At 35.3% G+C, this 13904-nt stretch overlaps 1 protein-coding gene across 1 annotated transcript in view; it reads left to right on the plus strand.

The window, feature by feature from the left end:
• The window catches only part of LOC150108968 (BAR/IMD domain-containing adapter protein 2-like), a 93782-nt gene extending 83465 nt beyond the window's left edge, over positions 1-10317 (plus strand). The window contains exons 12-15 of the mRNA XM_090404650.1: positions 4231-4299; positions 6230-6455; positions 9652-9956; positions 10077-10317. Coding sequence (XP_090260776.1) covers positions 4231-4299; positions 6230-6455; positions 9652-9956; positions 10077-10149 — 673 coding nt within the window. The 3' untranslated portion in view covers positions 10150-10317. The remainder of the gene's footprint in view (positions 1-4230; positions 4300-6229; positions 6456-9651; positions 9957-10076) is intronic.
• Positions 10318-13904: the final 3587 nt, after the last annotated feature.

The raw sequence follows: 13904 nt of genomic DNA on the forward strand, positions 1-13904 counted from the left end.
GCGACAAGTTTGCAACAAAAGCATAAAACAGAATTTAAAGTTTCAGAATAAATGAGCCATGTTCTTGGCGCGAGCTCCCGTTTTCCGTTTTTCTATTATAATACGTGTCGCCAAATTTACGACCATATATCTCTGGGATATATTATATTTTTATTTTGAACAGGCCCCATTTCAATTAAAACAACTCGTAATTTTTCATCAATATTTCCACGTTTACCTAGATCTTCTAAATTCACAGAGACTAACAATGTGTTAGTTTTGTGGTCAACTACAACTAAATCTTGTTTTAGTTGACTAAATCCTAACTATTTTTTACTTAAATCATGTTCAATTATCTTGTTCAATAGTTACAATAGTACTTTCATGCAAACCGGATGATATGCACGGTTCTTCAACTCCGATTTCTGATGTATCGAGTTGGTTACAATCTGCATCAGAATATTTTAAATTTATTAAGAGCCCCAGTTTGTTTCTTACTATCTGCTTCTTTCGACGCTCACGATTTTGTGCACCGGATAACCATTTTTTAAAATTTTTGATTCCATTTCTATTTTATACCCACAAGAAATTATTACACAACACGACACAAACGAAATAATAGTTGCTACTGCACTACTGTCAGTAGCCTACTGAGATGCGTACCATATGGCAGGTTAACTACCAATAGATATTTTGTACGAAAATTCGTTTCTGCTCATAAAAACCGTTCACCGTTTCACTTTATATGGATTGCAGTAGACACAATATTCTGCAGACAAGCATTTAGCCTGCTCTCGCTGCAAAATTGTAAACAGCCGGCTGATCAAAGAGGCGGCAATATACATTAAAAAAAAATTTATTCGGTGTATCCGGCCTTATTTAATATTAATCATTCCAAGAATTTTTTGTTGTCAGTGGATGTGGCGTTTGCCAACCACCGCGCTTGGCCGCACGAAGGAAGACTTGGTTTCGAGTCTAGTCGGCGACTAGAGGAAATTTTTCTAAGCCTTTTTTCGACCGGTTCCCGAGTTAGTCGATCTCTGGCATGGGCAAGCAGGTTTTTCCTCCCGGAAACTCTGGTTTTTCGTCCTGTAAACTCAAGAAAATCGACTGTAGAACCCACATTATTTCAGACATTAAATATATTGTGTTAGGGTTAGGGACCACGAGATGGTGGCACATTTGAGCCGTCTCTCTTCACTGAGTACCGCTTAATTAGTGATAGCCTTGGGCCATCTATCTCTGATTGGTACCAGTGGAGATTGAACTGCCCACTCAGTCTCCAAAAAGTTAGATAGGGCTAAATGGCCTCGCCTACTCCCCGTATACGGGGAATAAAAAGGCGTTAGCTGATTTTTTTTTAAAAGAATTTTTTGTTTTATGATAAATTTTTTTTCTTAAAAATTAACTTATGAACCGTTCCCTGGCGGCGACGCCTGCATGCCCGCTCCCGCCGGCCCTAACCTTGACGTCTTGGCCGGTAGCGTGGTTAATGGTTTCTGTTGAATGAAATAAAATGTTTTCATTTTATTATGGTAGTTAATTTTTCTTACTTTGATCATGTGCACCAATTAGTTGTGATTATTTAAAATTCATGAGCTCCCAATTCTATGCCCTACATTTAGTAATACAGTGAATTATATATCAAGCATAATAGAAGCTCTAAATACATGCATTATTGAAAACTTAACTCTCGCAATAAACTAGTTTCTTAGGTTTACAGCAATGCCAGTCAGTGGCATGGTGTTCTTTCTCATGTTTATAGAAATTTTGAAAAAGCCAAGGCTGTGAGGTTACTTATGTCTGTTAATTGAGTGTTCATGTGACTAGTTTTTCGTATTTATCAGGGGAAAAAAAAAAACATTGGTTATCTCTAACTTCATTATTACCAAAAACATTTATGAAGTCTAAGTCGGAATTTAAAAGAAAAACAAAAAACGCATGTGGAAATGGTAAAACTTAACCAGTTTACGCTTTTTTGTGTATTTTCAGTTAAAATTTAAATAACCGTCGGTAGATGGCATCACCAATACAATTTTAAAATCGAATCGCTTCTCGCAGTATTTTTAGTCATTCTACCCTGCAAAACTGTATAGCCAAGATTGATAGTTAAAAATAGCGGTTGGCGTGATTTAATGCTTTTACCCAGTCCAAGATAGCTCCGGACGCGTTTTGTCACGATTTTGCAATAAAAACTTCGAAAATAGGAATAAAAATGATCGTCACTGTGATCTCGACCATGCACATTATTGATCATTCAAAGATCTATACCAGTAACTTCTCAAAGAAATAATAATGAAAACGAAATATATGCTGCACTTAACTACTTTTATGCTTGGATGGGAGATCGCATTTTTTTTTTTCTTCACCCTATATAATTTTTGCCCAGTAAACGATTCATCGTTTACTGGGCAGAAATTATGGCTTTCTTCAAAAATTGGCAAGTTTAACTGCAAATAAAGTAGTAAACCACTTTATTTGCTGTTAAACTTGCCGATATTTTCATCCAATTATCCTTTTGACGTAGAAACGGTCATTCTAGCTTAATTTTCATGAAGCAAATGTCTAACTTAGACGAAGATGCGAGGCTGACATCTGAGAAGATGCCTTGATTTTGATTTAATCTTCCAGTGTTCCATACGAGTTCTTTCCGCTTGGATAAATAATATCCAACATTGACAGTAATGTTAATGCTCGGTCACGAAGTAAGATTTAAAATGATAAATGTGTTTCTAAAATAATGACAACGCTGCCTGCATAAATGCGAAAAGGATCGGTTTTCAGATCACAATTCGCTGTAAATTCTCGAGACAACACTGCACGGCAACGAGTTCAAGAGCGCGCGCGAGTTGTGATTAATTGCTTTTAATGTCAACAGAACTTTTGAAATTGCAAATTAGGTTCTCCGTATGCATTGACACACTTGAAAAGTCAACCGCTATTATATGAACTGTTGGTATCTGTTAAAAGTAAATACTTGAATCTTGAAACTTCCTTAATAATATAGTTGATTATTCTACGAGTTAAAAGTAGTTTCAACGTTTTTGACGTTCTCCCACATCTCTCTCGTCACGCATTTCGAGTGAAACAATTTTTTTTCCACGGTTTACAAGAAATGTGAACATATTTCTTATAAAACAATCTGCGTATATAACAGTGCAATGCTATAACGAAACATTAGTGAGAAAATGAAATATCAGTCTCCATTTAAAAAAAAAAAAAAAGATCTTAGAATAATTCGTCTTAGCCCAATCATCTCTTAATCATTCTTCATATTGCGTCTCTTCACGAATGTATTAGAACATTAGTAATGCCAACAAGACTTTTCTGCTTGTATTATTCGTCCCTTTTTTTAATCCCCATCCATTAAACTTACTTCATGCGTCAGAATAGATCACACTAACAAAGACTACTGCCATGAGTAGTCCTTTCTCGCAGGCTGGCGAATTATAAAGCATTTATAAAAGTGTTTCGTATAAAGAAAACTGAAACCCTGTCTGCATCGCTCTAATCTTGAATAGATAGGATGGGCTTTACGTTTTCCGTCTTATGGCAAATTCTTATTAACATAGCTCGAACTACTTACCTTTTTTATTTATACATATAACGTTTAGTTCAAAGCAGTTTGAACTACTTTTTTGCACGTGTGATTGATGCATTCTCGTTGATTCCTCAGTTATCTCCTGTGCCTTGTTTTAACTTTTGAATTCATACCGAAGATGCCTTTGATATCTGAACGACAATTTTATCCCGTTAAACTTCTTACGTTAACTGTTCAACTATATTCATTTTTTATGTAATAAGTAAAAATGCTTTATGAAAATAACATGTTTTACTAGTTAAAATGCAGAAATCAGTCTTCCTTTTCAACATGAAATTTAACAGCACTTGGAACTGAATTGAATTCGATTCAATGTTTATTACCACGGTCTACTCCCATAGTCTTAAGGCTGTCGTACTAAGAAGCGGTGGATCCTGTGTGGTAAACGGTAAAGCGTTATCGAAAATCAGTATTGAGAGTTCCTTATTTACATAAAGCTATAAAAATCTGAACCAGAATTAAACTTTCAAAATGATAACGCGAGTAAATGTTTGATTTTATCGAGTAATGATATCACATGCAGTCGAGTTAAAATTTAAAAAATAGATCTTTATTTTTAAGTTTTTCATATCAGTCGACATTATAAATGGAAGCCTTTATTTGAATTCTTTTCACCCACATTTTTTTTTTAACAAATCCTCTTTCTATAGGTCTGGATGGTTTCCGATCGCTTACACACAGGATGTAGACTTTAGTAAAAATGAAGATGACTCAGTAAGGTAAGACTGTATTGTTCTGACATATTTTACTGCAAATATGTTTCTGTTAAATTTTACGAAGTTAAACATTCCTTTGTTTCTGAATTCTAATATACTAATCAGTTTTAAGAAAATATGTTTAGTCACCTTTATTTGTTGATGCGATTTGAGGCGTCGAACTGCCGATAAAATTTGGGTGGGGTTAAGTTTTTAGCGTGGAGAAAGAAGGAAAAAAAAAATATTCCTCCCATAGAATGGGAGTCCATCTTGAATGTTGCTATAGATAACTTTCTTTCCTAGAGTCGATTTCAGCTGTTGACATCTTTAAGGAGTCACTCAAAGGAACTTAAAATACATTCAAGAAACTGAGAATGACAAGACAGCAAATCCGCTACATCCGTTCTGCAGGGAAAAAAAAATCGTATTATTTTTCAAAGGAGATCAAAACAACTTATTTAATCTACACAGAAAAAGGTTCGCTCATTTTGTGGGAAAGCTTGTAATTGGTAGTTAATGCAGACAGTACTAATAATGAATCACTACATTAAAGGAGATTATATTTGCATCAAGTATTTCTAGAAAGTTAGAAAACGGTAATGAAAAGGGTTCTGTTTTGACAGGAAAGAAAATGAAAAAAAATATCTCCAACTAAGTATTGCTTAGGCTGATTATAGTACAAATATTTCGGTACTTGTGTCGTGGACCATCCTCTGTAATACGAAATTCCAGTGGTGGGCAGTTCAAAAATCAAACAAAGGTACATGTAGAATAGTTGTGCCGTCCAGGCACAGCCAGGTGAAGAACCGATGCTATTAGGATCCAAAAGAGGGAGGGGAACGGGGAGGGGGAGGAGCTATTAAGATCCAAGTGAAGAAACGATTCTAATAGTTGCTTTACCTAGCTGCCTCCCGACTGAAGACAATTACATTCTGAATGTATCTTCATTGTTTGATTTTTTTTTTTGAATTTCCCACTAAACATATTAGAGGATGGAATCCTCTAATAATTAATTAATAGAAATTAATAAATATTTCTAAACACGTTTAGAAATATTTGTGATATAAACTTTAGAACAATTAAATATTTAACGATACTTAACGTCTAACTTTAAATGAATAGAACACAGTCAAATCAAAAGAATAAAATGCAATGGATTTGGTACTTGCAAATCTAAACGGATTTTGTAAATTATTTTCACTTCAAAATTGCCAAACCAGAAATTTAGCATTAAATTTTTTTTGCAAAACGTTTTGATCGGGCTACTGAATAACAATGTTTTCACTTATTTTCTTAAGAAACAAACTCGCAGTTTGTACTTCAGCAAAGTAGAATACAGCAACTATTTTTTTTTAAAATATACCGATAAAGTGTGTTAAAATCCTAAATGTTTTTTTTTTTTTAATATTGTGGGTGAACAAATAAAACGAGTTGCGGGAATCTTCGCACTAGCCATGAACAAGTGCTTTTACAGCATAATCACTTTAGATGTAATCGGCAAAGCCACTTCCATTTCTTTCAGCATCGATTTTTTTTTTCTTTTTGTCTAATTGCAAAATCGAATTCCTGAACTGTTGATTTGCTTTTTTGATAGCGAACTAGAAGCTTCTGTTCAGAACATCTAAAGCATATTAGTTAAATTGGAGATGCAATGAATTTTTTATTATAGATTTAATTGACATGACACTGAAACGAATTCTGGTGTTCCATAATTACTTCTAAAGTAAATAAAAGAAAGCAATAATAATAAAAAAAAAAAAAAGCTTCTCAGTTAACAATCAAACTTGATTCTTCAGTACGTGGTACTGATTACTGCGTCATTAAAAATAGTGCAATACACAAAATACTCGTACTATTGAAATACTTTAATTTTAGCGACATTTTTTTCTTTCAAGTCCGCAAATCGCTTCCATCCCTCATTTGCTTTCGTTTTGCTTTTTTTCCCCCTGCTTAGCGATTCTGGAAACCAACGCCATTCCAATCCTCGCCAATCCTCCCCAGTCACCTATAGTGATCTTGGAGTTTCCAGGAGTAAAACCATTCCAAATATTCGTCCCTATAGCAGTAACTACGCTTCCATTTTCGTAGGCGACAATCCGCTACCTCCACCTCCAGCAGTGCAACGCCCTCTCTCCACATTTGCTGATACCTTTCCAACCAGGCCCTTGGATTTCCCCAAGGTATTAGATATATGCATGAATTTCTGATAGTTGTGTAGTAATCTTATTTTCAGTATTTCGCATTTTTAGTAACGCATGCATTAGAAACCTCATGTTACTTTCAAATAGGTTTAAATAATTGTTTTGTGTTAATCGACTAATAATAATTTTGAACGACTTCTACGTGTAAGAGTCTGTACTTGCTTTAAAAATGATCTAAAACTTATAAAGCCCAAAATTCGTGATTTTTAGGTTACTATCTATATTTTATATTGATCCTTACTCTTACTAAATTGTACACAGAATAAAACGAATCCATTTTCGCGCAAACTACTTCTTTCATCGTATTGAAAGATAAACATTTTAATTTCTTAATACTGACTAGTTTCTTACAGAAGAAGCTGCCAGAAAGATGTCTGATATACCAGCATCGGACGAGTTCATATATTTTTAATACTGAAATTTAATTGATGCTATTCATACACCTTAAATCTGTTTTCATTCTTTTCTGATAGAAAGGATGTATATTTCCTGGATAAACCTCCTGTACACAGACGTACAGATCATCATTCCAGTGAGAATCAAACCAAGTGCCATTCCAAAACAAGGCTAGAGATTCCAACAGAAGACGTTCTTGGATGCTTTCATACTTAAAGTCCATATTCTTATTATTTTTAAAGCCAAATTACTACTGCTTTACAGTAATAGCTTGCACCGCCTAGAACAAAATGCAGTTTCTGGTGAAACTAGTCGAACCGTTCTAGAGCATAAGTTTATAAATGATTCTACAGAAAAATGTTCAAACGAATGGCTAGAGTAAGTTCCAAGCACATTCAGAGAATCTACCATAGCAATAATACGTAATCAATGTATTTTGTTTTACGTTTTAAAATTTCGCTCGCCTATTCTACGTCTTGTTCATTCTTAGAATCTGAACATTGCAACAAGGTTCACCCGTGGTCCAAATCGCACAACCTCAGATTCATTTCGTAACATGTCAAGCAAGGGCTTCAGATATTCAACTCTATTGTACGCTCACATGTCATAGAACAAGGACTGGCAGATTGCCAAGAATAGTCAATTCATGTTGAAGGGGACAAAGGATGTACGAATTGGTCACCAACACGCGAAATCACGTGCTTTATACGTAAATTTTCCAACTGTTGTACAAGCAAAATAGTTACCACTTTAAGAACTAGAATTTTCTTAAAATCTAATTATCCAACGTATAATAATACTCATCCCACGAAACCCATTGATTATCCTAATATCGGAATGGATTCTCCTTCTGACATGCGCAGAAGTGTCGAAGGGTTTCGAGTCTGTGGGCGTACAGTAAATCCATTCTTCGCCTAATCTTCTAAACGTTTAACTATCTTTATTATACAGTGCCACTCATGTTCTCTTTGTGGCAATAGGAATTATTTAAAGACGCGGTTCTTCCACGAAGCAAATTTTCGAATAAAGAAATACGTAGTTGACTACTGCCATATAATAATGTGGGCACTTCTAAAGTATTGTATATTTTCAAGCGTGTTTCTTTTGGTACTATATTTGGGTCGAGTGTTCTATTTATCAGGCCTATAATCTGTAAAAACTTAACAGCATAAAATTTTTGAACCAATTTTCAGGCTTCCTCCATTCTAAGTAAAGAAAATGCAAATGAACTATTTCATACCAGCTTTGATAACTCTCCAAACAATACGTGTTATTTCTATTTGGTTCTTTTTCGAACTGTGTACCTTAAACGTTCACGACCAGCTCCAAGTAACTCGAGGTATTCATTAACCGATGAGCTATCGAATTCAATCCCTCCCCCAGATACTAGAGAAGCCTGATTTATTGGATTATCTTATCTCATTAATAATTTCCAATGGTGTTTGAATTGTAATCCCTTCATTATGCACCTAAGATTAGACAGAATTCCTCTTTCACTTTTCAACTAAAAGAATTATCAGTCTCAAGTAGGCTAAGCGGCCGAGTTTCCTCCCTCGGGAACTCGCGTTCTCTTCTCCTCCCACCACCAAAACCTCTGTATTCCACGTAGCTGCTCTGTTCTTTAGAACAGGCGTCTTCACACTCTTCTCAAAGATCAAAAACCCTCTTAGTTTTGTAATATTTTTTACTTAATCACTTATTCACACACGCCACTGTACTATAGGTTTTGTGATCTTTCTTACGTAAGGTTGATACATAAATAAAACATAACTAATACTTAGATCTTATGCTATAACTTAATTGATCTTGGTAATTTAATAAAAATCTGATTTTCCACTTGTATTAAATGAGATCCAAATTTTTGTAACTTCAAAAATAAGGCACGTACATTACGCTAACTACTCAGCTAGGACATTTTACAACACGCCGGTTCGTGATCTGTAGCATTTGGCTATCATCCCAATTCAGTCTCTTGTATAACGTTTGTTATCTGATGTGAACTCCGAATACAACGTACACAGAAAAACTACCATCACATTCAAATGCATAAAAACAAGTCATCTTTATCCTGGCTAACTGTTGATCTAAGTTCGTGACAGTGGCCGGCTAAGTATTCAGTCTTGACAACTGTCTCCCAGTTGGCTAGGCTGAATTCATAGGGTCAGTTTCCGTATTAAAAAAAAAAAAAAAATATTCAGTCACTTTGGACACGCTCGTTTCGTGGAAAGCAATCAGAGTAGCATATAAAGCAGTGAAAACAGAAGAAAATAACAGGGCTGACAAAACACATGCAGCGCATGATGGGAGCACACTAATTGCTATAGCTGGAGTTGGCACACGATGAATAAAGTAGGAAAGCTCTTCGAACTCATTTCAGAGATTACATCAATTATTTTCTCCAGTATATTAATTGCAACTACACGCAGTTTTGGAATAAATTAGTTTGGGTAAAAGTTCATACTTATTATTGAAATTTTTTTTTATTTCCTTGTTTTAAAGCAAGGCTTTGTTCGTATTTTGCTGGTTTAATTTGCTCGCAATACTACGTGTTTTTTTAATCATAAAATTAGTTCGTACGTCCACTTAAGATTTCATACCAAACAGTCTTCAAACCCCTTCATTTCTTCTTATAAAAATGAGAAAAATATTAAGATTATCAAGTTCTGGTCTCATACATTTTCCAGAAGAATGTTTGTCTGACTTAATGGCTCGATATATTTTGAGCATTAATTACCACGTGATCATTCGATATATTAAGAATAAATTCTTTATTTTCCAGCTCTGCCCCGGTACTTCAGGCAAGCCGCAAACGGTGCCTCCTACACCGACAACACCACTGGGTCCAAGTCCCATCCCCACCCCGATTGCCACCACCCCAACCGGACAAATGATGCTCGATCCCTCCTCTACCACTTTCCCTCCCCCACGACGATCTCTAACTTCTCCATTACCTCTCCCCCATCCTACACCTCACCTCCCAGTGTCTAGTAGTCTTCATAGTAGCAACGACAGTGGGTTCTGTAATGACGCCGGACCTCAGGGGATTCCTGTGATTAAGGGCGAAGGTGAAGACGATAGGCCAAGGTAAGCGGCAACAAAGTTATTAAACGTAATTGAATTAATGTATTCTATCTTAGGATCTTTTAGTTACTTTAAGAGTTCAATTACTTTGAGTTAAAACTGGTTTTTCTCTTGAAATTTCAGAGACAACGTATTTGCCTCGGTCAAGCTAAGGAAGGTTGTTACCAACGATCGTTCAGCCCCAATGATCACCTAGCTGTAAAGACAGATAAATTTGTACTTATTTTGACCAAAGTCTCCCTTGTTGCCTGAGGAACGGATGGCCGTTCTTTGTACATAAACTTGGTTACTTGCTATTTTGTCTATAAAAGTCCCAATTATGAAGTTGTAAATCTTAGTTGATGGAAAATAAAAATGTTGTATTACTAAAGCATTCTTCTTTATTTTTTGAAGAACTTGATGGACGTTATTAGAAAGGGCTCACTTTCTATTTTTTATCATTCACAGAAAATGAGAAACTGCTAATGAGAGAATTTTAGCATGTGTCTGTTCAATGCACATAATTTGTCCTTCTCAATGGTACAGAATGATTAAATTGTCCACTAATTGACAGTGAACTGTTTTTTTTTTTTTTTTTTAAGAGAACAAATCTTCTGATAGTAGGCACCCCACCTAGTTAGGATTAGTCTCATTTTGTACTGTATCTAACAGACGAAATATTAGAAGCATTAAATATTACTACTTAATCATCTTTTTTAGTGCTGTTTCACTCCATTAAACTTAAGTTTCTCCCAGCAGTTAAGCCTTAACACACAGCTTTACTCTGAAGCAACACAGACATGTCTAAGTTTTGTTCACCAGTTAGTTGGTATGTCATGCGGAAAGGCCTGCCACATCCAGATTAGAACAGCTAATTAATCTTTATTTTTTTAAAAAACATAAATATTCATCTGCAGCAAGGAGAACGAACCCAACTCCTTCCGAATAACACCGTTTACAACTAGAGACTAAAAACAACTTAGACATGTCTGTGTTGCTTCAGAGTAAAGCTGTGTGTTAAGGCTTAACTGCTGGGAGAAACCATTAAAAGTTTAATGTAGTGAAACAGCACTAAAAAAAGATGATTAAGAAGTAATATTTAATGCTTCTAATATTTCGTCTGTTAGGACTAGTCTTTTGTACTCAGTCTAACTAGGTGGGATGCCCTCCATGGACACCTATCGGCGGCTTAGAATGTAAACTGGGATCTGGCAGTATTAGTGTTTCCCATATTTATTTTCTCTTTGGTCTCATGACCCAGACACATCAGGCAATTTTTCTCACCGAAATAGTCTTCATCCTAGAATCCAATTTGGAATGGAAAAGGAAATAAGTCTAGCCGTTCTTAGATGCCTTAATCAATCGCCTACCTAATGGTAGCCTCTCCTTTTCCTGGTTGGCATACCCGCTCTCCTACAGGTCGCGGGTTCGAATCCCACTGCAGGCGTGAATGTTTGCGATTGTCTTATCTTTTGTACTGCTATAACCTTTGCTATCTTTGTGTGCCATTAAAACCATAAATCCTCACCCTTTTCAGTATATAGGAAACCCACTCATGCAGGCTGAACACCAACCCATAGAGCCTATATCCTTTGTTCCAATGAGACCTCTCCTGCAGCAGAACTCAATCATATACACCACATCTACTGGCTACAATTCCCCAGTATTAAAAAAATAAAAAATGATCAACCCCTCCCCCAATCCACCACTTTCTGTTCAGAAATATTTCGGTAATGTTATCACCATCCCGTATGTCAGAGGCATATTAGGGAAAAAAAATCCATATTCTTAAAGAAATACAATCTTTACACCACTTCTAAACTCCACTTACAATAACTATTCTTATACGCTCCTCAAAAGTCAAATTTCCTCTCCCCCCTCTCAGTGCCAGGTGTATATAAAGTTCCTTGTTCCTACAAGTTCACCTACTATTGACACAGGAAGATCAGCTACCATCCTAATGGAAGAACAAAAAAAAAAATGCAGTAATGAGTATGGGTCAATCTGGCCTTGAGACCATGTTTTAGCTACAACTCAATTGGAAACAGATCATGCTTCACCACAGTAACTTTAGAAGACTTTTTTTTTTTTTTTAGAATCATCTGCTACTCTTAAAAATTAACCGAATTTGAATAAATATAGTTTCATAAAACTTCCTAATATATGGGCAACGCTAATACTTAGCGATTCCAATTTACATTCTAGGCCGTCGACAAGTGTCCACAGAGGACGTCCCACCTAGTTAAGACTAGTCTTTCGTCCACATTTTTGTGTTGCTGTGTGTGTGTCAGGGGGGGGGGGTCATTTTGCACTCCTGACGATGTATTTATAACCGAGATGAAATATTGGAATAATTAGATACTATTTTAATCCTTTTCGTAGTGCTTTTAACTCCATTACTCTTAAAAATAAATCTCAACCTTCCCGAACTTCAGTGTCCCAAAACATCCTTACTCAAGTCTCTTACAGTTAAAGGTAGTGTGCCTACCTGATCGGAGACTTGGATTTAAATACTGAAAGCATTGAAAATCTCAATGGTATTATAAAACATAAAATGTCGAAATGGGAATCGAAGCAGTAATCCTAAGTTTTAGGATTACTTGCCAGATGCAAGTAGTGCTGGAACTATGTGTAAGGGTCATATCCCCACTTTTATAAACATCCAGTCGTCTCTCGCCAAATTAAGAGTTTTAACTTTAATAATTTAATTTTTGTAATTAGCTGTCTTCAGTGAGAGTTTCAGACTGCTGCGCAGGTTGTGTGATTATCTCATTCATTTTCAATCAAATTCAGTGTTAATTTCTCACGAATCATTAAATGTGTTAATTAGGCAAGATTGAATTCAATCGCACAGCAGCTCAAAGTGTGTAGTTCTCTTTGCTACTACACTACTTAACCTATTTGAAACAAAAATTAGTATGGCAAACAGTCCATTAAAACTTTATTTCTAGTTTAATTCACTCGATGAAACGAAACGAGCGCATTTTTGAAATGCACCTCGAATTCGAATCCTGTTAATGGGCGGAAAGCTTTTGTTACTTTCCATATTTCAAGTGTTCAATGTTTGAAAACTGCAGTACCAAGATCAGGAAGAATGTAGTTCATTGTGTCTTACGATTGTTCTGTCACCAAGTCCATTGGTGATATCGAGAGAATCGATAATCGTAATTACTTGAATAAACAGCACCACATGCGGTGGCATCACTCCAGGCGAATTCTCTAGCGTACTCTTCGGCGCAAGCAACAAATAAGTACTTATTGATTTGACTCCTGTGCTCTATTGTTGCTGGTTATGACTTATCAAAGGTCTAGTGCAAGTACCTTTCATCGTGACCTTAAGATGGAAATGAAAGCTTCTTGGGTATCTTCTAGTGCAAAAGATATGTATTGGTACAGAAATCATAATATAAGCAAAATTCTTTGATTTCAGAAATATTATAAATTAGCTATTAATGTAATTTTACAACTTCAGTACTGAAGTAATTTTACAACTTCAGTGTGAGATAGATATATTCTTCTTCCTTTAAGTAGTTCAATTCCGACGAGCTATCCTTTCTACGATATAAATATAAATTCATATCTATGATATCAACTCCAGAGAAAGGTTTCATTAGATAATCGTCCTTTTATAACTTTTATGCGATTTTTATCCTGAAGAAAATTTTCCCCAAAACAGTTTATTGATCTTTAACTATTTAAAAATCTAAATACTAAATTTAGATGATGGTGAATACAAGTGTTAAAAAGCACTTTATAAGTACTGAGGTATTTGCTATTATACAGTGCCACGCGGCTTTTTTTAATGAATAATTCATTTCCAAATTAAGTATTTAAAACTAACATCTTTTTAATCTTGCATTTGTTATCGAATTCTGATATTTATCTTCAAGGGATGTATAGATCACTAGGATCGTTTATCCTGTCGTAGATAAAATTTTAATCATAAATGAAATATCAACCGGTATATATCCC

The sequence above is a fragment of the Typopeltis vanoorti genome, chromosome 2, assembly GCF_054136105.1.
Source record: "Typopeltis vanoorti isolate ZY-2024b chromosome 2, IOZ_Tvanoo_1.0, whole genome shotgun sequence".
Taxonomy (NCBI): Eukaryota; Metazoa; Arthropoda; class Arachnida; order Uropygi; family Thelyphonidae; genus Typopeltis; species Typopeltis vanoorti.